This window comes from Rattus norvegicus, chromosome 5 (assembly GCF_036323735.1).
Source record: "Rattus norvegicus strain BN/NHsdMcwi chromosome 5, GRCr8, whole genome shotgun sequence".
Lineage (NCBI taxonomy): Eukaryota > Metazoa > Chordata > Mammalia > Rodentia > Muridae > Rattus > Rattus norvegicus.
The window spans coordinates 68529847-68554212 of record NC_086023.1 but is presented as its reverse complement, the minus strand read 5'-3'; the positions used below and the strand labels follow the sequence as shown (position 1 = coordinate 68554212).

Below are 24366 nucleotides of genomic sequence, written 5' to 3'. Positions count from 1 at the left end.
TCTCTTCCCTCCCCAGTCTCTTCCTCCCATCCCCAAGTCTTTCCCCATCCTTCCCCAGTTTCTCCTTCCCCCTCACTCTCTTCCCCCTCCCCCTCTCTTCCTCTCCTACCTCCTTCTCTCTCTCCCTCTCTACCTCCACTCTTTCCCTCTCCTTCCCTAGTCTCTCCCTCTCCTCCTTCACTCTCTCCCTCTGTCTCCCCTCCCCAGTCTCTTCTTCCTGTCCCAGAGTCTCTCCCTCTCCTTCCCCAGTCACTCCCTCTCCACCCCAAGTCTCTCCTTCCCCCTCACTCTCTCCCTCTCCTCTCCTACTTTCTCCTTCTCTCCCTTCCCTCGCACAGCCTTATCCACTGAAACAGTAAGGGTCATGAAGCCAACACCGACAATTGACATAGTTCCAGCAAAGCTGAGCAAATTGCTACAATTGTCCTTCTGTCTCTAACAGTTGGCTTTTGGTCTCTGCTTGTTGCATTTTTGGACTTTCTGCATTATGATTCATTTTATGCCTTTTTCTGAAAAAAATTGTGTCTGAGTCTTTTTAGGAAAAGTCTAAAATTAACTTTATCTGAGCAGTATTTGTAAGTCTTATTTTGCCCTGGAGATCATTAAGCACAGATAAACACATAGAAGGGACTGTCACTCCAGGAATCTGCTCGGGGTATCTGCCCCTAAGCTAACACAAGGCGTGCAATTGGTGCACGGTAAGGAGAGAAAATTGACAAACTCTGACTGGCCAGGAGAACAGATTATAGATGAAGGTCTCTTTTTATTACAGGCTTAGAGGTCTCTCAGAATGTAGTTTAAAGATAGAGAGTCATACAGGGTACATACACCCCTGGAGGAATAAAACTCAATAAGTAAAATAGGCTAAATATTTCCTAAAGTTAGGCATTGCTATTCATAAAAAGATACATTCTGATTTTTTTTTGCGTATTAAGTCAGGCTGCCATATAATAAATGTGTTTGCATGGGAGAAACATTCTCTAGATTCTTTACACTGGAGTTATAGGGCTAATAATAAGAATAAATTCTGTTCTGTTTGTGTTTTCTAATTGTGACTGAACTTGCAACCCTAGACATGCAAATAAAGATTGAACACAACCAAACAACTTGGATAATCATTAGTCTGTCTTTATTCTGTGACACTTGTATAAATAAAGGACCTGGTGGCTTCAGAGCCATAGAAGCTGCCTGATTCATTGCTAGACAAACCTGCTCATTTCCCCTAATCATTGCCTGACTCCCTCCCCTTGCTGACTCCTTTTCTTCAAGTTTCTGGGTGGGGGAGGACAGGCACACACATCCCTGCCACCTATCCTTCCAAGAGTTCACTTCCTCTCTCAGTGCCACACATTTTTACTAACATCTTTGAAAGGCTTGAGGGCAGTATTGCCTTGAACTTTAAAGTCTCCAGCTCATTTTCCTCCTTCATTGCAGGGACGAAGTGCCCCTCAACAGCTTGATAATGCTCCAGTTGATAGCCACACCTTCAAATGCCCTTGCAGATGAGCCTGTGTCCATCCGGGCAATAGGCCTGCCTCCTTCACAGATAGTGACCATCACAGCGACAGTGAAAGATGAGAAGGAGAATCTGTTTCAATCCAAAGCCTTCTACAAAGCTAACGAGGCTGGTGAGGTGGACCTGGAGCAGGCATCAGCCTTGGGGGGTGACTATGTAGGGGTCCACCCGATGGGCCTCTTTTGTTGTCTGAAACCCAAGAGGGCTTTCCAGAGGCTGATCAAGAAAGATGTGATGAACAGCCCCCTTTGCATCTGCCTGGACCTGTATGACTCTGTTTGCTGGCTAGAAACAGTCAGAATTCCACCCAAGGCCAGCCAGATAGTGCATCGCTGGTTTGCTGGCCCCGGGGTCAAACGGGAGCAGATCCGAGAAGGTCGGGTTCGGGGAGCCCTTTTTCTCCCTCCAGGTGAGAATTATCTTTGTAAATACAGAACTTAGATTCTTAATTTTTTTTCCACTTGTGAGCTCTTTTCTGCTATAGAAATTTTTGCGTGATATTGGGTATACAGGTACATGAAATATGTGTAGAGATCATTTATTGATAATGCATAGAAAATACTTTTAAAATTGTTCTCCGGTATACATATAATTATACCACTTCTTAGAGAAGAAAGCAAATTTGCAAACAGATAAGATGAATGGGCTTGCCCGTTTTTTTCTAAGTGGAATGGAGCCTTGGTTGAATACTTGAGAATGTAGGATATGTGTAGATGACATCTTCACTGTTTTCAGGATTGGTGACATTTCGGCTTCATAATTGGGAAAGCTAAGAAATCTGCTTCACATAAATATGTAGAACCAAATTGTACCAGTATGTTTAGGGCCATTTAAAAAAAACTTTTGAAAATTCTCCTCTTATCCTAAGTCCAGGTTCACTTGATGAGATTTATTTGAAACCCAAGTCAGAAAGGCAGATGTCAGCTTTAAAAATCAGACACTCTAACCTAATTACAACATGAAAGTTTACTAATTTGACACATACATGCTGAAGAATGATGGCTAGAACACACCAGAAGCCAGTGTGCTTTCTGTAATTACAACACTACTCCACTATATGAGCAAGGGACTGTCTGTTGTGCTGTAAAAGCACTGTGGTTCCATTGCATCCAACAAATAAACTTGATTCTGTGGGGTTACAAAGATTGGAGAATAGTGCTGTACTGGCACCTGTGAAGGTAAGTGAGCCCCCCTGTGCATTCAGAGCCAGGGTAAAGTGAAGTCCCATGGGCTCCAGTAGACCTTGGGACCACTACTGATTTTATATTGTATAAATTTTGGCCACTGCACGTTCAAATGATTTCTTATGGTCGGCTTTCTCCTGTATTCACTTACATGAACCCCCATGGCTTTATGATTCACAATTTAAGAAGTTATGACACACAGTGACAATTTGGATGAAATAAATGTGCACTGTCATGTGGACATGTATCTATGCACAAGTACATGTGTGAGTGTGAATGAATGTGTACCACTGTGTGCCTATATATACTTCATTATGTGACCTTTGCTTTGACTGTCATACTTAGCTCTCTTTTAATCCCATTTTCTTATTCTTCTGTTTCCTCCCAGGGAAAGGTCCTTTTCCGGGAATTATTGATTTGTTTGGGAGCATTGGAGGTCTAGTTGAATTCCGTGCCAGTCTTCTGGCTTCTCGTGGTTTTGCAGTGCTGGCATTAGCCTATTTTGCCTATGAGGACCTTCCTAAGGTACTGTTGGAGGAGGACTTGGACTATTTTGAGGAAGCTGCCAACTTCCTACTTGCTCACCCCAAGGTACTGAGAACACTTTTTCTTTCATTTTGTGCAATCTTAGGAAGACAAAGCCCAGATGTCTGGTGTAATCTCAGCCTTTGGCAGAGCCTAGTTTACATTTTACGAATGGAAGAATTGTTCAGTTGGTCGCTCATTACTGCTTACTAGCACACAGAAGACAATAACTACACAGTGCACACGCTGTGATTCTCCTCATTTGAAAAGGCAAGACATGTTACATTTGAAGCTCATGCAATATATTCCTATGTCCCTTCCAATCAGGCCTATTAGCTACTGATCCTAAATCCTGAACTTGGTATGTTTTCATACATCGATGATGATCTCTATGTGATTCTTTCTCCCAAAGTATGGATCTTTGTGTTAGTGATCAAATTTGTGCTGGTGCCTCTCTAGTGCAGGCGGTTACAACTGTGCACTCCCACCCTTGCCTGCCTTTTTTTTTTTTTTTTTTTTTTTTGGTTCTTTTTTTCGGAGCTGGGGACCGAATCCAGGGCCTTGCGCTTCCTAGGTAAGCGCTCTACCACTGAGCTAAATCCCCAGCCCCTTGCCTGCCTTTTAAATGTAGAGACAAGGAGTTGAACTTGAGTCCTCATGTTTGCCCAGCAAGCGCTGTACCCTTGAGCTATCTTCCCAGCCCCAAACACCTTTCTCTAGTGAAGCCAAAAGTGTGATCCTTTAGAAAGGAAAACTTCCCCTGCTCTTGTTTGTTCATTCAATGTTGCTGGGTTTTAATTACATTTTTAGAATTTTACTTGAAATCGTTTATTTATTTTAAGACACGGTCTCCCTACATGGGCTGGGCTGGAATCCAAATCTCTGGCCTCAGTTTCCCTGGTACTAGGATTTTAGGATTGTGCCACCACGCCTATCTCTATGACCCTACTTTTCACGTGGTTGTATTTTGATTGTTTAAAGGTGGATGACACAGTAGCCCCCTCAAGATGGTAAGCTCAGAGACGGTATTATTAAATCAGCAGTAGTCTCTAGCTCTCAAAAAATGGAAGGGCCGAGTGCCAGAGTTAGAATGTTTTGCCTGCCTGACCTTTCTTCAGGAGCGCTTCTTCCCAGACGCAGGAAGATGTAAACTGTTTCTCCTTTGCTCTCCATTACAGATCCAACAGCCAGGAATTGGTGTGATCTCAGTGAGCAAAGGAGCAGAGATTGGGCTGGCCATGGCTTGCTATCTGAAGCAGGTGGTTGCCACCGTCTGCATAAACGGGCCCAGTGCCATCTTTGACTTTCCACTAAAATACAGGGATCTGGTGGTAACACCCATGCGACTGGCTTTCGAAAAGATCCAATTTCATGGGTCAGGGGCTGCATGCTTCCGTCACTGTTGGGATCCCCAGAATATGCTGAACCCACCCAAGATACTTCCGGTGGAAAAGGCCCAAGGGAAGATCCTCTTCATTGTAGGAGAGAATGACCAATGCTTGGCTAGCAAGTTGCATGCACAGAGGGCCATGGACCGGCTCCGGAGCCATGGGAGAAGCAGTGGAAGGATGCTGGCATACCCTGGGGCAGGCCACCTCATAGAGCCGCCTTATTCTCCCTTTTGCTTTGCGTGCTGGGATTCTGTCTTGGGCAAACCCATGCTTTGGGGAGGAGATCCCATCGCTCATGCAGCAGCTCAGGTGCACTCCTGGAGAGAGATCCAAAAGTTCTTCAGGCAACACCTCCTTCAGTCTGGAGGCAAACTCTAAATAGTGTGACCATGTAGGACAGAGTAAAGGGCAGGGAGTGAATTAGAGAAGAGGTTGGAATTGGTCTGGGGATTAAAGCATCATCAGTTAGGGGCTGCAGGGCAAGGGTGGGGATGGGGGACAGAATTCTCCTGGCTTTCTTACTCTCACAATCATTGCAATTCAATTGGAAGGAAACCAGACAAATTCACAGACCCGGACACACGTGCACCTGAGGTGTTTTTGGTGAATTTGTATGTAGTTTGAAATTTTCTAAATAAATTTTAAATTTTACTTTAATTGAGAAATGCATCAGTATTCACAAGTTGTGATATTTTTGCAAACTGATGAACACTGTGTGTGTCTGTGTGTGTGTGTGTGTGTGTGTGTGTGTGTGTGTGTGTGTGTGTGTGTCCAGTTAACGATTCATTTGATCTAGGCATGTTCAATCCAAATAAAATCTGTAAAACTCATCTTTCTAGGAGTACATGCTCTGTGTAAACTATAATGAGTTGCATTTCTGATGCTAGAAATGAACATTCTCGTCCTCTCTCAAGCATAATGCTTGCCATAAATTTCTGGTAGATCACTTTTCTTTAAAAGTGGGATGTGTCTCTTTATTCTAGGTGTATATTACTTTTTTTTGTTAAAAAAATCAGGAGTGTAATTAAATTTAATCAAGTGTGTTTTTATTGAAACTGAATGAGCTATGTAAGATTTGTAGAGTAATGTTTGGCATACACCTCTCACCAGATCAGGGTTAGCTGTTCCCGTTTTCATACTGATTTCCTCTCTGAGGCTGTTATGCTTTTCTCTTCTGGACTCTCCTGGTCATGTTCATGGTCACTAGGCACTACTTCTGTGTCCTCATTTAATCTGAATAGATGAAATTCCTTCATTGACTAACAAGGGCTCTAATGTTGCTTTTGGAGACAATCTCATCGTTTACTATTTTGTAGACTTTCACTTGTTTTCTAGAGCATGTTCTTTTCATAAATTATTTTCACACATACTCTGTTTTTTCCCTCTGTTTTCTCTTTTCGAGTGGCGACTCTTGCTTCACCTATTGGTCTAATATGTTTTCAAAAATCATTTTCTAATTTGCTATGTTTTAGTATAGTATGTTGTTTTCCTTGGAGAGGAAATGTTCCTCCCCTCCCTCTTTCTACCATTCTCTCACAGTTTTAGTTAGCTTCCCGGGAAGACTGTAGATGGAGCACACTACCAGTGTCAACATACAAGACAAAGCAGAACTGAGCACCTAGAAGCAGTCTGGAGAGTGTAAGCTCATTCTCCTGACAGTTTCTCCCCTGTGAGGAGCACATGTAGCGTTTTCTGGACTTCCAGGGAAGAAGAACTGCTCAAAGGTGGTGTCCCAGGGAAGACATTCAAATCTGAATTGCTTTTCTTTGCCGTGTTTTACTCATTACCAGGCTCCTGTGAGTCAGGGGAGTTAGATTTTCCCCAGGGAGACATTACTGATCACTGTCATCCACCATAACCGATGAGCCTTGGGCTCTGCTGAATCTTTCTCCTACCAGTTTTCACATCCTTCAAAGCTGCTTTCCCTTCATGGTTAGAGACACCCTACTTCATGTTATGAAATTTTACCCAAGAAAGTAGCATCTTGTGGCTGGAGATTCAACATTCAAGCCAGCATCCTTTCATTGGAGTCCCAGCTACAGGTTCTTTTCAATCCTGAAGGAACACAGTGGTTACTTTTGATTTTCTCACATAGCTTGGTGTTCTAGTTCCTGAAGTTCAGTTCTCTGTCCAAGGAAACAACCTGGGAATCCCTGTAGATAACTGCAAGCCTCCTCACTACATGAATCTTCCTTTTCTTTTACTGGCTCAGTCCCATGAAGGAAAGCAGCTGGTCTACTTACTTTGTTGCACGTCCCTTTTTATTAGAACAATCCAGACTGCATAATAGATGTTCCGTAAGCATGGATGAAGGCACGGATCAAAGCCGGCACAACCCAGATCAAGAAGTAGGAATTGAGTAAAGTTTTGGTGTTCATTACAGAATTGCCATGAAGTATAGGTAGTGACAGTAAGTGGCAGACTAGCTCTTGTGGGCTTCTTGAATTCACTAGTGCAAGAATAGTATTGTCAGCACGGTGACTGTCGGGCTGGCTGACATCTTTGTCCCAAGATGGAGTCACCCAAGACACTAAGATGAGGGACACAGTGACTTCGGGAAATGGAATTTGATTGTTCTACAATTCCCAGAAGTCTGCTGGCTCCTAGACTCTGCAGAACTGCTTGACCACAGCTTCCGGCAATCTAACTGCCAGAGTGACCAATAACCCCATCAACTGCTGTTTACTGTAGTCCTCTTTTCTAAAGTTCAGTTTTCTTACTTAACACTCTCCCACCACATTCCCTCCAACTAAAATCACCCCATTAAAAACCCATACTCTCTATTGTCACACCTCCTCTCCTTTCTTTTTTTCTTTCTTTCTTTTTTTTTTTTTTTTATTAACTTGAGTTTTTCTTATATACATTTCGAGTGTTATTCCCTTTCCCAGTTTCCGGGCAAACATCCCCCTAATCCTTCCCCCGCCCCTTCTGTATGGGTGTTCCCCTCCCCATCCTCCCCCCATTGCCCCCCTCCCCCCAACAATCTAGTTCACTGGGGGTTCAGTCTTAGCAGGACCCAGGGCTTCCCCTTCCACTGGTGCTCTTACTAGGATATTCATTGCTACCTATGAGGTCAGAGTCCAGGGTCAGTCCATGTACAGTCTTTAGGTAGTGGCTTAGTCCCTGGAAGCTCTGGTTGCTTGGCATTGTTGTTCATAAGGGGTCTTGAGCCCCTTCAAGCTCTTCCAGTTCTTTCTCTGATTCCTTCAACAGGGGTCCTATTCTCAGTTCAGTGGTTTGCTGCTGGCATTCGCCTCTGTGTTTGATGTATTCTGGCTGTGTCTCTCAGGAGCAATCTACATATAGCTCCTGTCGGCCTACACTTCTTTGCTTCATCCATCTTGACTAATTGGATGGCTGTATATGTATGGGCCACATGTGGGGCAGGCTCTGAATGGGTGTTCCTTCTGTCTCTGTTTTAATCTTTGCCTCTCTATTCCCTGCCAAGGGTATTCTTGTTCCCCTTTTAAAGAAGGAGTCAAGCATTCACATTTTGATCATCCCTCTTGAGTTTCATTTGTTCTGTGCATCTAGGGTAATTCAAGCATTTGGGCTAATATCCACTTATCAATGAGTGCATACCATGTGTGTTTTTCTGTGATTGGGTTACCTCTCTCAGGATGATATTTTCCAGTTCCAACCATTTGCCTATGAATTTCATAAAGTCATTGATTTTGATAGCTGAGTAATATTCCATTGTGTAGATGTACCACATTTTCTGTATCCATTCCTCTGTTGAAGGGAATCTGGGTTCTTTCCAGCTTCTGGCTATTATAAATAAGGCTGCGATGAACATAGTGGAGCATGTGTCTTTGTTATATGTTGGGGCATCTTTTGGGTATATGCCCAAGAGAGGTATAGCTGGATCCTCAGGCAGTTCAATGTCCAATTTTCTGAGGAACCTCCAGACTGATTTCCAGAATGGTTTTACCAGTCTGCAATCCCACCAACAATGGAGGAGTGTTCCTCTTTCTCTGCATCCTCTCCAGCATCTGCTGTCACCTGAGTTTTTGATCTTAGCCATTCTCACTGGTGTGAGGTGAAATCTCAGGGTTGTTTTGATTTGCATTTCCCTTATGACTAAAGATGTTGAACATTTCTTTAGGTGTTTCTCAGTCATTTGGCATTCCTCAGCTGTGAATTCTTTGTTTAGCTCTGAACCCCATTTTTTAATAGGGTTATTTGTCTCCCTGCAGTCTAACTTCTTGAGTTCTTTGTATATTTTGGATATAAGGCCTCTATCTGTTGTAGGATTGGTAAAGATCTTTTTCCAATCTGTTGGTTGCCGTTTTGTCCTAACCACAGTGTCCTTTGCCTTACAGAAGCTTTGCAGTTTTATGAGATCCCATTTGTCGATTCTTGATCTTAGAGCATAAGCCATTGGTGTTTTGTTCAGGAAATTTTTTCCAGTGCCCATGTGTTCCAGATGCTGCCCTAGTTTTTCTTCTACTAGTTTGAGTGTATCTGGTTTGATGTGGAGGTCCTTGATCCACTTGGACTTAAGCTTTGTACAGGATGATAAGCATGGATCAATCTGCATTCTTCTACATGTTGCCCTCCAGTTGAACCAGCACCATTTGCTGAAAATGCTATCTTTTTTCCATTGGATGGTTTTGGCTCCTTTGTCAAAAATCAAGTGCCCATAGGTGTGTGGGTTCATTTCTGGGTCTTCAATTCTGTTCCATTGGTCTATCTGTCTGTCCCTGTACCAATACCATGCAGTTTTTATCACTATTGCTCTGTAATACTGCTTGAGTTCAGGGATAGTGATTCCCCCTGAAGTCCTTTTATTGTTGAGGATAGTTTTAGCTATCCTGGGTTTTTCGATATTCCAGATGAATTTGCAAATTGTTCTGTCTAACTCTTTGAAGAATTGGATTGGTATTTTGATGGGGATTGCATTGAATCTGTAGATCGCTTTTGGTAAAATGGCCATTTTTACTATATTAATCCTGCCAATCCAAGAGCATGGGAGATCTTTCCATCTTCTGAGGTCTTCTTCAATTTCTTTCTTCAGAGTCTTGAAGTTCTTATTGTACAGATCTTTTACTTGCTTGGTTAAAGTCACACCGAGGTACTTTATATTATTTGGGTCTATTATGAAGGGTGTCGTTTCCCTAATTTCTTTCTCGGCTTGTTTCTCTTTTGTGTAGAGGAAGGCTACTGATTTATTTGAGTTAATTTTATACGCAGCCACTTTGCAGAAGTTGTTTATCAGCTTTAGTAGTTCTCTGGTGGAACTTTTGGGATCACTTAAATATACTATCATATCATCTGCAAATAGTGATATTTTAACTTCTTCTTTTCTGACCTGTATCCCCTTGACCTCCTTTTGTTGTCTGATTGCTCTGGCTAGAACTTCAAGAACTATACTGTGTAAGTAGGGAGAGAGTGGGCAGCCTTGCTTAGTCCCTGATTTTAGTGGGATTGCTTCAAGTTTCTCTCCATTTAGTTTAATATTAGCTACTGGTTTGCTGTATATGGCTTTTACTATGTTTAGGTATGGGCCTTGAATTCCTATTCTTTCCAGGATTTTTATCATGAAGGGGTGTTGAATTTTGTCAAATGCTTTCTCAGCATCTAATGAAATAATCATGTGGTTTTGTTCTTTCAGTTTGTTTATATAATGGATCACGTTGATGGTTTTCCGTATATTAAACCATCCCTGCATGCCTGGGATGAAGCCTACTTGATCATGGTGGATGATTGTTTGGATGTACTCTTGGATTCGGTTTGCCAGAATTTTATTGAGTATTTTTGCGTCGATATTCATAAGGGAAATTGGGTCTGAAGTTCTCTTTCTTTGTTGGGTCTTTGTGTGGTTTAGGTATAAGAGTAATTGTGGCTTCATAGAAGGAATTCGGTAGTGCTCCATTGGTTTCAATTTTGTGGAATAGTTTGGACAGTATTGTTATGAGGTCTTCTATGAAGGCCTGATAGAATTCTGCACTAAACCTGTCTGGACCTGGGCTCTTTTTGGTTGGGAGACCTTTAATGACTGCTTCTATTTCCTTAGGAGTTATGGGGTTGTTTAACTGGTTTATCTGTTCCTGATTTAGCTTCGGTACCTGGTATCTGTGTAGGAAATTGTCCATTTCCTGCAGATTTTCAAGTTTTGTTGAATATAGGCTTTTATACTAAGATCTGATGATTTTTTTTATTTATTTATTTATTTATTAACTTGAGTATTTCTTATATACATTTCAAGTGTTATTCCCTTTCCCGCTTTCCGGGCAAACATTCCCCTCCCCCCTCCCCTTCCTTATGGGTGTTCCCCTCCCAACCCTCCCCCCATTGCCGCCCTCCCCCCATAGTCTAGTTCACTGGGGGTTCAGACTTAGCAGGACCCACGGCTTCCCCTTCCACTGGTGGTCTTACTAGGATATTCATTGCTACCTATGGGGTCAGAGTCCAGGGTCAGTCCATGTATAGTATTTAGGTAGTGGCTTAGTCCCTGGAAGCTCTGGTTGCTTGACATTGTTGTACTTTTGGGGTCTCGAGCCCCTTCAAGCTCTTCCAGTTCTTTCTCTGATTCCTTCAACGGGGGACCTATTCTCAGTTCAGTGGTTTGCTGCTGGCATTCGCCTCTGTATTTGCTGTATTCTGGCTGTGTCTCTCAGGAGCGATCTACATCCGGCTCCTGTCGGTCTGCACTTCTTTGCTTCATCCATCTTGTCTAATTGGGTGGCTGTATATGTATGGGCCACATGTGGGGCAGGCTCTGAATGGGTGTTCCTTCAGTCTCTGTTTTAATCTTTGCCTCTCCCTTCCCTGCCAAGGGTATTCTTTTTCCTCATTTAAAGGAGGAGTGAAGCATTCACATTTGATCATCCGTCTTGAGTTTCCTTTGTTCTAGGGATCTAGGGTAATTCAAGCATTTGGGCTAAAAGCCACTTATCAATGAGTGCATACCATGTATGTCTTTCTGTGATTGGGTTAGCTCACTCAGGATGATATTTTCCAGTTCCATCCATTTGCCTATGAATTTCATAAACTCGTTGTTTTTGATAGCTGAGTAATATTCCATTGTGTAGATGTACCACATTTTCTGTATCCATTCCTCTCTTGAAGGGCATCTGGGTTCTTTCCATTTTCTGGCTATTATAAATAAGGCTGCGATGAACATAGTGGAGCACGTGTCTCTTTTATATGTTGAGGCATCTTTTGGGTATATGCCCAAGAGAGGTATAGCTGGATCCTCAGGCAGTTCAATGTCCAATTTTCTGAGGAACCTCCAGACTGATTTCCAGAATGGTTTTACCAGTCTGCAATCCCACCAACAATGGAGGAGTGTTCCTCTTTCTCCACATCCTCGCCAGCATCTGCTGTCACCTGAGTCTTTGATCTTAGCCATTCTCACTGGTGTGAGGTGAAATCTCAGGGTTGTTTTGATTTGCATTTCCCTTATGACTAAAGATGTTGAACATTTCTTTAGGTGTTTCTCAGCCATTTGGCATTCCTCAGCTGTGAATTCTTTGTTTAGCTCTGAACCCCATTTTTTAATAGGGTTATTTGTTTCCCTGCGGTCTAACTTCTTGAGTTCTTTGTATATTTTGGATATAAGGCCTCTATCTGTTGTAGGATTGGTAAAGATCTTTTCCCAATCTGTTGGTTGCCGTTTTGTCCTAACCACAGTGTCCTTTGCCTTACAGAAGCTTTGCAGTTTTATGAGATCCCATTTGTCGATTCTTGATCTTAGAGCATAAGCCATTGGTGTTTTGTTCAGGAAATTTTTTCAAGTGCCCATGTGTTCCAGATGCTTCCCTAGTTTTTCTTCTATTAGTTTGAGTGTGTCTGGTTTGATGTGGAGGTCCTTGATCCACTTGGACTTAAGCTTTGTACAGGGTGATAAGGATGGATCGATCTGCATTCTTCTACATGTTGCCCTACAGTTGAACCAGCACCATTTGCTGAAAATGCTATCTTTTTTCCATTGGATGGTTTTGGCTCCTTTGTCAAAAATCAAGTGACCATAGGTGTGTGGGTTCATTTCTGGGTCTTCAATTCTATTCCATTGGTCTATCTGTCTGTCTCTGTACCAATACCATGCAGTTTTTATCACTATTGCTCTGTAATACTGCTTGAGTTCAGGGATAGTGATTCCCCCTGAAGTCCTTTTATTGTTGAGGATAGCTTTAGCTATCCTGGGTTTTTTGTTATTCCAGATGAATTTGCAAATTGTTCTGTCTAACTCTTTGAAGAATTGGATTGGTATTTTGATGGGGATTGCATTGAATCTGTAGATTGCTTTTGGTAAAATGGCCATTTTTACTATATTAATCCTGCCAATCCATGAGCATGGGAGATCTTTCCATCTTCTGAGGTCTTCTTCAATTTCTTTCCTCAGTGTCTTGAAGTTCTTATTGTACAGATCTTTTACTTGCTTGGTTAAAGTCACACCGAGGTACTTTATATTATTTGGGTCTATTATGAAGGGTGTCGTTTCCCTAATTTCTTTCTCGGCTTGTTTCTCTTTTGTATAGAGGAAGGCAACTGATTTATTTGAGTTAATTTTATACCCAGCCACTTTGCTGAAGTTGTTTATCAGCTTTAGTAGTTCTCTGGTGAAACTTTTGGGATCACTTAAATATACTATCATGTCATCTGCAAATAGTGATATTTTGACTTCTTCTTTTCCGATCTATATCCCCTTGACCTCCTTTTGTTGTCTGATTGCTCTGGCTAGAACTTCAAGAACTATATTGAATAAGTAGGGAGAGAGTGGGCAGCCTTGTCTAGTCCCTGATTTTAGTGGGATTGCTTCAAGTTTCTCTCCATTTAGTTTAATGTTAGCAACTGGTTTGCTGTATATGGCTTTTACTATGTTTAGGTATGGGCCTTGAATTCCTATTCTTTCCAGGACTTTTATCATGAAGGGGTGTTGAATTTTGTCAAATGCATTCTCAGCATCTAATGAAATGATCATGTGGTTCTGTTCTTTCAGTTTGTTTATATAATGGATCACGTTGATGGTTTTCCTTATATTAAACCATCCCTGCATGCCTGGGATGAAGCCTACTTGATCATGGTGGATGATTGTTTTGATGTGCTCTTGGATTCTGTTTGCCAGAATTTTATTGAGTATTTTTGCGTCGATATTCATAAGGGAAATTCGTCTGAAGTTCTCTTTCTTTGTTGTGTCTTTGTGTGGTTTAGGTATAAGAGTAATTGTGGCTTCGTAGAAGGAATTCGGTAGTGCTCCATTGGTTTCAATTTTGTGGAATAGTTTGGATAATATTGGTATGAGGTCTTCTATGAAGGTTTGATAGAATTCTGCACTAAACCCGTCTGGACCTGGGCTCTTTTTGGTTGGGAGACCTTTAATGACTGCTTCTATTTCCTTAGGAGTTATGGGGTTGTTTAACTGGTTTATCTGTTCCTGATTTAACTTCGATACCTGGTATCTGTGTAGGAAATTGTCCATTTCCTGAAGATTTTCAAGTTTTGTTGAATATAGGTTTTTATAGTAAGATCTGATGATTTTTTGAATTTCCTCTGAATCTGTTGTTATGTCTCCCTTTTCATTTCTGATTTTGTTAATTTGGACGCACTCTCTGTTAGTCTGGCTAAGGGTTAATCTATCTTGTTGATTTTCTCAAAGAACCAACTTTTGGTTCTGTTGATTCTTTCTATGGTCCTTTTTGTTTCTACTTGGTTGATTTCAGCTCTGAGTTTGATTATTTCCTGCCTTCTACTCCTCCTTGGTGTATTTGCTTCTTTTTTTCTAGAGTTTTTAGGTGTGCTGTCAAGCTGCTGACATATGCTCTTTCCTGTTTCTTTCTGCAGGCACTCAGTGCTATGAGTTTTCCTCTTAGCACAGCTTTCATTGTGTCCCATAAGTTTGGGTATGTTGTATCTTCATTTTCATTAAATTCTAAAAAGTTTTTAATTTCTTTCTTTATTTCTTCCTTGACCAGGTTATTATTGAGTAGAGCATTGTTCAATTTCCACGTATATGTGGGCATTCTTCCCCTATTGTTATTGAAGACCAGTTTTAGGCCGTGGTGGTCCGATAGCATGCATGGGATTATTTCTATCTTTCTGTACCTGTTGAGGCCCGTTTTTTGACCAATTATATGGTCAATTTTGTAGAAAGTACCATGAGGAGCTGAGAAGAAGGTATATCCTTTTGCTTTAGGATAGAATGTTCTATAAATATCCGTTAAGTCCATTTGGCTCATGACTTCTCTTAGTCTGTCGACATCACTGTTTAATTTCTGTTTCCATGATCTGTCCATTGATGAGAGTGGGGTGTTGAAATCTCCCACTATTATTGTGTGAGGTGCAATGTGTGTTTTGAGCTTTAGTAAGGTTTCTTTTACGTATGTAGGTGCCCTTGTATTTGGGGCATAGATATTTAGGATTGAGAGTTCATCTTGGTGGATTTTTCCTTTGATGAATATGAAGTGTCCTTCCTTATCTTTTTTGATGACTTTTAGTTGGAAATTGATTTTATTTGATATTAGAATGGCTACTCCAGCTTGCTTCTTCTGACCATTTGCTTGGAAAGTTGTTTTCCAGCCTTTCACTCTGAGGTAGTGTCTGTCTTTGTCTCTGAGGTGTGTTTCCTGTAGGCAGCAGAATGCAGGGTCCTCGTTGCGTATCCAGTTTGTTAATCTATGTCTTTTTATTGGGGAGTTGAGGCCATTGATATTGAGAGATATTAAGGAATAGTGATTATTGCTTCCCGTTATATTCATATTTGGATGTGAGGTTATGTTTGTGTGCTTTCATTCTCTTTGTTTTGTTGCCAAGACGATTAGTTTCTTGCTTCTTCTAGGGTATAGCTTGCCTCCTTATGTTGGGCTTTACCATTTATTATCCTTTATAGTGCTGGATTTGTAGAAAGATATTGTGTAAATTTGGTTTTGTCATGGAATATCTTGGTTTCTCCATCAATGTTAATTGAGAGTTTTGCAGGATACAGTAACCTGGGCTGGCATTTGTGTTCTCTTAGGGTCTGTATGACATCAGTCCAGGATCTTCTGGCCTTCATAGTTTCTGGCGAGAAATCTGGTGTGATTCTGATAGGTCTGCCTTTATATGTTACTTGACCTTTTTCCCTTACTGCTTTTAATATTCCTTCTTTATTTTGTGCGTTTGGTGTTTTGACAATTATGTGACGGGAGTTGTTTCTTTTCTGGTCCAATCTATTTGGAGTTCTGTAGGCTTCTTGTATGCCTATGGGTATCTCTTTTTTTAGGTTAGGGAAGTTTTCTTCTATGATTTTGTTGAAGATATTTACTGGTCCTTTGAGCTGGGAGTCTTCACTCTCTTCTATACCTATTATCCTTAGGTTTGATCTTCTCATTGAGTCCTGGATTTCCTGTATGTTTTGGACCAGTAGCTTTTTCCGCTTTACATTATCTTTGACAGTTGAGTCAATGATTTCTATGGAATCTTCTGCTCCTGAGATTCTCTCTTCCATCTCTTGTATTCTGTTGGTGAAGCTTGTATCTACAGCTCCTTGTCTCTTCTTTTGGTTTTCTATATCCAGGGTTGTTTCCATGTGTTCTTTCTTGATTGCTTCTATTTCCATTTTTAATTCCTTCAACTGTTTGATTGTGTTTTCCTGGAATTCTTTCAGGGATTTTTGTGTCTCCTCTCTATGGGCTTCTACTTGTTTATTTATGTTTTCCTGGAATTCTTTCAGGGATTTTTGCGATTCTTTCAGGCATTTTTGCGATTCCTCTCTGTAGGCTTCTACTTGTTCTCTAAGGGAGTTCTTCATGTCTTTCTTGAAGTCCTCCAGCATCTTGATCAAAAATGATTTTGAAACTAGATCTTGCTTTTCTGGTGTGTTTGGATATTCCATGTTTGTTTTGATGGGAGAATTGGGCTCCGATGGTGCCATGTAGTCTTGGTTTCTGTTGCTTGGGTTCCTGTGCTTGCCTCTCGCCATCAGATTATCTGTAGTGTTACTTTGTTCTGCTATTTCTGACAGTGGCTAGACTGTCCTATAAGCCTGTGTGTCAGGAGTGCTGTAGACCTGTTTTCCTCTCTTTCAGTCAGTTATGGGGACAGAGTGTTCTGCTTTCCGGCGTGTAGATTTTCCTCTCTACAGGTCTTCAGCTGTTCCTGTGGGCCTGTGTCTTGAGTTCACCAGGCAGCTTTCTTGCACCAGAAAAGTTGGTCTTACCTGTGGTCCCGAGGCTCAAGTTCGCTCGTGGGGTGCTGCTCACGGGCTCTCTGCAGCGGCAGCAACCAGGAAGACCTGTGCCGCCCCTTCCGGGAGCTTCAGTGCACCAGGGTTCCAGATGGTCTTTGGCTTTTTCCTCTGGCGTCCGAGATGTGTGTGCAGAGAGCAGTCTCTTCTGGTTTCCCAGGCTTGTCTGCCTCTCTGAAGGTTCAGCTCTCCCTCCCACGGGATTTGGGTGCAGAGAACTGTTTATCCGGTCTGTTTCCTTCAGGTTCTGGTGGTGTCTCAGGCAGGGGTCCTGCCGCTCCTGTGCCCTCCCCCCCGGGAGCCCAGAGGCCTTATACAGTTTCCTCTTGGGCCAGGGATGTGGGCAGGGGTGAGCAGTGTTGGCGGTCTCTTCCGCTCTGCAGCCTCAGGAGTGCCCACCTGACCAGGCGGTTGGGTCTCTCTCTCACAGGGCTGGGGGCAGAGAGCTGCTGCGGGCCGGGATCCTCGGGTGTGGGACTTCCCTGATGATTTTTATTAATTTCCTCTGATTCTGTAGTTATGTCTCCCTTTTCATTTCTGATTTTGTTAAATTGGACACACTCTCTGGGTCCTCTCGTTAGTCTGGCTAAGGGTTTATCTATCTTGTTGATTTTCTCAAAGAACCAACTTTTGGTTCTGTTGATTCTTTCTATGGTCCTTTTTGTTTCTACTTGGTTGATTTCAGCTCTGAGTTTGATTATTTCCTGCCTTCTACTCCTCCTTGGTGTATTTGCTTCTTTTTTTCTAGAGCTTTTAGGTGTGCTGTCACGCTGCTGACATATGCTCTTTCCTGTTTCTTTCTGCAGGCATTCAGAGCTATGAGTTTTCCTCTTAGCACAGCTTTCATTGTGTCCCATAAATTTGGTTATGTTCTACCTTCATTTTCATTAAATTCTAAGAAGTCTTTAATTTCCTTCTTTATTTCTTCCTTGATCAGGTTATCGTTGAGTAGAGCATTGTTCAACTTCCACGTATATGTGGGCGTTCTTCCCTTATTGTTATTGAAAACCAGCTTTAGGTCGAGGCAGTCTCATAGCACGCATGGGATTATTTCTATCTTTCTGTACCTGTTGAGGCCCGTTTTTTGACTAATTATATGGTCAATTTTGGAGAAAGTACCATGAGGAGCTGAGAAGAAGGTATATCCTTTTGCTTTAGGATAGAATGTTCTATAAATATCTGTTAAGTCCATTTGGCTCATGACTTCTCTTCGTCTGTCTTCATCTCTGTTTAATTTCTGTTTCCATGATCTGTCCAGTGATGAGAGTGGGGTGTTGAAATCTCCTACTATTATTGTGTGAGGTGCAATGTGTGTTTTGAGCTTTAGTAAGGTTTCTTTTACGAATGTAGGTGCCCTTGTATTTGGGGCATAGATATTTAGGAGTGAGAGTTCATCTTGGTGGATTTTTCCTTTGATGAATATGAAGTGTCCTTCCTTATCTTTTTTGATGAGTTTTAGTTGAAAATTGATTTTATTTGATATTAGAATGGCTACTCCAGCTTGCTTCTTCAGACCGTTTGCTTGGAAAGTTGTTTTCCAGCCTTTCACTCTGAGGTACTCTCTGTCTTTGTCTCTGAGGTGTGTTTCCTGTAGACAGCAGAATGCAGGGTCCTCATTCCGTGTCCAGTTTGCTAATCTATGTCTTTTTATTGGGGAGTTGAGGCCATTGATATTGAGAGATATTAAGGAATAGTGATTATTGCTTCCTGTTATATTCAAAATTGGATATGAGGTTATGTTTGTGTGCTTTTCTTCTCTTTGTTTTGTTGCCAAGACGATTAGTTTCTTGCTTCTTCTAGGGTATAGCTTGCCTCCTTATGTTGGGCTTTACCATTTATTATCCTTTGTAGTGCTGGATTTGTAGAAAGATATTGTGTAAATTTGGTTTTGTCATGGAATATCTTGGTTTCTCCATCTATGTTAATTGCAAGTTTTGCAGGATACAGTAACCTGGGCTGGCATTTCTGTTCTCTCAGGGTCTGTATGACATCTGTGCAGGATCTTCTGGCTTTCATAGTTTCTGGCGAAAAGTCTGGTGTGATTCTGATAGGTCTGCCTTTATATGTTACTTGACCTTTTTCCCTTACTGCTTTTAATATTCTTCCCTTATTTTGTGCGTTTGGTGTTTTGAGTATTATGTGATGGGAGGAATTTCATTTCTGGTCCAATGTATTTGGAGTTCTGTATGCTTCTTGTATGCTTATTGGTATCTCTTTCTTTAGGTTAGGAAAGTTTTCTTCTGTGATTTTGTTGAAGATATTTACTGGTCTTTGAGCTGGGAGTCTTCACTCTCTTCTATACCTATTATCCTTAGGTTTGATCTTCTCATTGAGTCCTGGATTTCCTGTATGTTTTGGACCAGTAGCTTTTTCTGCTTTACATTATCTTTGACAGTTGAGTCAATGATTTCTATGGAAAATCTGCTCTTGAGATTCTCTCTTCCATCTCTTGTATTCTGTTGGTGAAGCTTGTATCTACGTCTCCTTGTCTCTTCTTTTGGTTTTCTATATCCAGGGTTGTTTCCATGTGTTCTTTCTTGATTGCTTCTATTTCCATTTTTAATACCTTCAACTGTTTGATTGTGTTTTTCTGGAATTCTTTCAGGGATTTTTGTGACTCCTCTCTATGGGCTTCTACTTGTTTATTTATGTTTTCCTGGAATTCTTTCAGGGATTTTTGCGATTCCTCTCTGTAGGCTTCTATTTGTTTATTAATGTTTTCCTGTGTTTCTCTAAGGGAGTTCTTCATGTCTTTCTTGAAGTCCTCCAGCATCATGATCAAATATGATTTTAAATCTAGGTCTTGCTTTTCTGGTGTGTTTGGATATTCCGTGTTTGCTTTGGTGGGAGAATTGGGCTCTGAGGATGCCATGTAGTCTTGGTTTCTGTTGCTTGGTTTCCTGCGCTTGCCTCTCGCCATCAGATTATCTGTAGTGTTACTTTGTTCTGCTATTTCTGACAGTGGCTAGACTGTCCTATAAGCCTGTGTGTCAGGAGTGCTGTAGACCTGTTTTCCTGTTTTCTTTCAGCCAGTTATGTGGACAGAGTGTTCTGCTTTTGGGCGTGTAGTTTTTCCTATCTACAGGCTTCAGCTGTTCCTGTGGGCCTGTGTCTGAAGTTCAGCAGGCAGGTCACTTGTAGCAGAAAAGTTGGTCTTACCTGTGGTCCCGAGGCTCAAATTTGCTTGTGGGGTGTTGCTTACGAGCTCTCCGTGGTGGCAGTAACCATGACGATCTGTGCTGCCCTTTCCGGGAGCTTCCGTGCACCAGGGTTCCAGATGGCATTTGGTGTTTTCCTCTGGTGTCAGAGATGTGTGCAGAGTGCAGTCTCTTCTGGTTTCCCAGGCATGTCTGCCTCTCTGAAGGTTTAGCTTTCCCTCCCACAGGATTTGGGTGCAGAGAACTGTTTATCCGGTAGATCCCTTCAGGTTCTGGCAGTGTCTCAGACGCAGCGACCCTGCTGCTCTTGGGCCCTCCTCTATGGGAACCCAGAGACCTTATACAGTTTCCTCTTGGGCCAGGGATGTGGGCAGGGGTGGGCAGTGCTGGTGGTCTCTTCCGCTCTGCAGCCTCAGGAGTGCCCACCTGACCAGGCGGTGAGGTCTCTCTCCCACGGGGTTTGGGATCAGAGAGCTGCTGCGGGCCGGGATCCGCGGGTTTGGGACTCCTGGTAAACACAGGAAGTGCCCGGTCCTAGAGGAATTTTGCCTCTGTGTGTCCTGAGTTTACCAGGCAGGTCTCTTGCAGCAGAAAAGTTGGTCTTACCTGTGGTCCCGAGGCTCAAGTTTGCTCGTGGGGTGCTGCCTACGAGCTCTCTGCAGTGGCAGCAACCAGGAAGATCTGCGCTGCCCTTTCTTGGAGCTTCCGTGCACCAGGGTTCCAGATGGCGTTTGGTGTTTTCCTCTGGCGTCAAAGATGTGTGCAGAGTGCAGTCTCTTCTGGTTTCCCAGGCGTGTCTGCCTCTCTGAAGGTTTAGCTCTCCCTCCCACGGGATTTGGGTGCAGAGAACTGTTTATCCGGTAGATCCCTTCAGGTTCTGGCGGTGTCTCAGACGCAGCGGTCTTGCTGCTCCCTCCTTTCCTTTCTCTTGGAGACAGTTTGACAATCAGTCCTCTGAATAAAGCTCTGACTTTTGGCTTTCATGGTCTGGTTCTCTCCCTAAGCCACATAGTGTTCGGATCACTGGAAGTACACTGAGGACTTCCTTAATCCTTTCAAAACTTCACTCCAGTAAAGCCAGCTGCTTGGCTTTGCCGCAGGAACGAGGTATATGGTTAGCCAGTAGGTAGCAAAGTTGAAGTTTATTTTTAAAAAACTTTAAAAATTATATCACATTTTATTTGTGTGTGTGTGTGTGTGTGTGTGTGTGTGTGTGTGTGTGTGTGTGTGTGTCTATATGTGCAGAAGCCAGAAGACACCTTTTTGGAATTAATATTCTCCTTTTACCATGTGGGTTCCAAGAACAGACCTCAGACCATCTGGCCTGACAGCAAGCATCTTTGCCCACTGGTCTATCTCCTCTAAGGTTAAGCGTCCTTAGAAGACGCTTTAAACCAATTTTCAAAAACAGGTTACTAGAAAGAGAAGTACCTTGGAAAGAAAGTCAGACATATTTAAGATCATGTCACTTCTCAAAGTAGCCTGGTTAAGTGTGTACATTAGCTCTATATGCCTTCAGTGGTGGTTTCTGACTTTACCTCTCAAGGGGTTATTAAGAAATCTATCACTCAATACATTTCGGGGGGGGGGTAGTGTCTTATATGCACCAAGTGGGATTGCAATTGATAAGCTAAAATCCAAGTTCTCTAGGACTGCAGGGGAAGTTAAGATGCATTTACTGTTAAGAGAGATTTAGTTTTGTTTGCAATATTCTCTGGAACTATCTGGGAAATGAATAAGGCCAAACTAGGTCGTATAACTTCAGTGCTTCTTGTCTTTTCGTACTTCTTCATTATTGTAGCAATTGTGGAACCCAGGCCTTGAACTAAACTCAGGGAATTGGGTATTTGATATGTCTGCCTTCAAGATATTATACGTTGCAGTTGCCAACTGCTAATCTATAGTGGGTAATGAAGCCACATTTTCTTTTTTTTTTTTTAATTTATTTTTTCTTTTTTTTTTCTTTTTTTTTCTTTCTTTCTTTTTTTTTTTTATTAACTTGAGTATTTCTTATATACAGTTCGAGTGTTATTCCTTTTCCCGGTTTCGGGGCAAACATCCCCCTACCCCTCCCCTTCCTTATGGGTGTTCCCCTCCCCATCCTCCCCCCCTTGCCGCCCTCCCCCCAACAATCTAGTTCACTGGGGGTTCAGTGTTAGCAGGACCCAGGGCTTCCCCTTCCACTGGTGCTCTTACTAGGATATTCATTGCTACCTATGAGGTCAGAGTCCAGGGTCAGTCCATGTATAGTCTTTAGGTAGTGGTTTAGTCCCTGGACGCTCTGGTTGCTTGGCATTGTTGTACATATGGGGTCTTGAGCCCCTTCAAGCTCTTCCAGTTCTTTCTCTGATTCCTTCAATGGGGGTCCTATTCTCAATTCAGTGGTTTGCTGCTAGCATACGCCTATGTATTTGCTGTATTCTGGCTGTGTCTCTCGGGAGAGATCCACATCCGGCTCCTGTCGGCCTGCACTTCTTTGCTTCATCCATCTTGTCTAATTGGATGACTGTATATGCATGGGCCACATGTGGGGCAGGCTCTGAATGGGTGTTCCTTCTGTGTCTGTTTTAATCTTTGCCTCTCTATTCCCTGCCAAGGGTATTCTTGTTCCCCTTTTAAAGAAGGAGTCAAGCATTCACATTTTGATCATCCCTCTTGAGTTTCATTTGTTCTAGGCATCTAGGGTAATTCAAGCATTTGGGCTAATAGCCACTTATCAATGAGTACATACCATGTGTGTTTTTCTGTGACTGGGTTACCTCACTCAGGATGATATTTTCCAGTCCCGACCATTTGCCTACGAATTTCATAAAATCATTGTTTTTGATAGCTGAGTTATATTCCATTGTGTAGATGTACCACATTTTCTGTATCCATTCCTCTGTTGAAGGGCATCTGGGTTCTTTCCAGCTTCTGGCTATTATAAATAAGGCTGCTATGAACATAGTGGAGCATGTGTCTTTTTTATATGTTGGGGCATCTTTTGGGTATATGCCCAAGAGAGGTATAGCTGGATCCTCAGGCAGTTCAATGTCCAATTTTCTGAGGAACCTCCAGACTGATTTCCAGAGTGGTTGTACTAGTCTGCAATCCCACCAACAATGGAGGAGTGTTCCTCTTTCTCCGCATCCTCTCCAGCATCTGCTGTCACCTGAGTTTTTGATCTTAGCCATTCTCACTGGTGTGAGGTGAAATCTCAGGGTTGTTTTGATTTGCATTTCCCTTATGACTAAAGATGTTGAACATTTCTTTAGGTGTTTCTCAGCCATTCGGCATTCCTCAGCTGTGAATTCTTTGTTTAGCTCTGAACCCCATTTTTAAATAGGGTTATTTGTCTCCCTGCGGTCTAACTTCTTGAGTTCTTTGTATATTTTGGATATAAGGCCTCTATCTGTTGTAGGATTGATAAAGATCTTTTCCCAATCTCTTGGTTGCCGTTTTGTCCTAACCACCGTGTCCTTTGCCTTACAGAAGCTTTGCAGTTTTATGAGATCTTATTTGTCGATTCTTGATCTTAGAGCATAAGCCATTGGTGTTTTGTTCAGGAAATTTTTTCCAGTGCCTATGTGTTCCAGATGTTTTCAAAGTATAAATACCAGTTATAGTTCTTACTAATTCATTCCAATGGCATCCACTCTTCCTCCTTTCAAAAGCAAATTAAGGATATTTGTATTCTCCAAATACTGGAGTCACTAAAGCCTTTCTACTCATCACAGCCTAAAGAGATCTTTAGAGCTTACTGCTGGGACACAGAGAGTTATAACTGCTCAGGGCAGACTCTTTGCCATTATTAACCCTGTATCTAAACACGCCATTTTCCAGCTGTTTTAGACCCCATTAAAAGTACTCATATTTCCAAATAATTCACTGTCAATTTTTAGCAAGTTGTGATGAAGTTTGGTATCTATCTGTTGGGTAAACTTTAACAAAGTGTTTTCTTTGTCAAGTCTGTAATGGGCACATCACCAAAGCATGGAAGTCCCCGAGATAACAGTCTCACTATTGCATAACAACACAACACTTTATTAGTCTTGTTTCTTTTCAATCCATTCCCACAGCAAGCCAGAGTTTCTCAGGCATTTCTGCTACCCATTAAAAAAGAGAAAAAACATTCACTCCAGAACTTATTTCTCTCTTAGGTTATAGTCACTATTTGCCCAGTTTGGACAGAGAGTTTTGTCCTTGTCAGAAAATCCAAGTAAGGACATCCAAACCTGAGAAATGAATCTCGCATGCGAGATTTGAGGGTTTACCCTCAACCTGAGGCCAGTGAAGTATCTTAAGTGTAAGTAAATGCTCTATTAAAGTCATCATGACATAATGCAGGGGTGGGGGTGGGTCAGACTAGCTCATAGACACAGGAAACATATTAGAAATAAACCCCTTAGTTGTAACTGATCTACAGCAGTATGCCATAGAGCATGGC

General features: G+C 42.1%; 1 protein-coding gene across 1 annotated transcript; it reads left to right on the top strand.

Annotated features, from left to right (window-relative positions):
• The first annotated feature begins 1193 nt into the window (after positions 1-1193).
• Positions 1194-5446, top strand: Acnat2 (acyl-coenzyme A amino acid N-acyltransferase 2). Its single transcript, NM_001014063.1, is given in 3 exon segments — positions 1194-1925; positions 3089-3291; positions 4404-5446. Coding segments are annotated over 3 exon segments (1257 nt in total). The 5' UTR covers positions 1194-1462; the 3' UTR covers positions 4995-5446.
• Positions 5447-24366: the final 18920 nt, after the last annotated feature.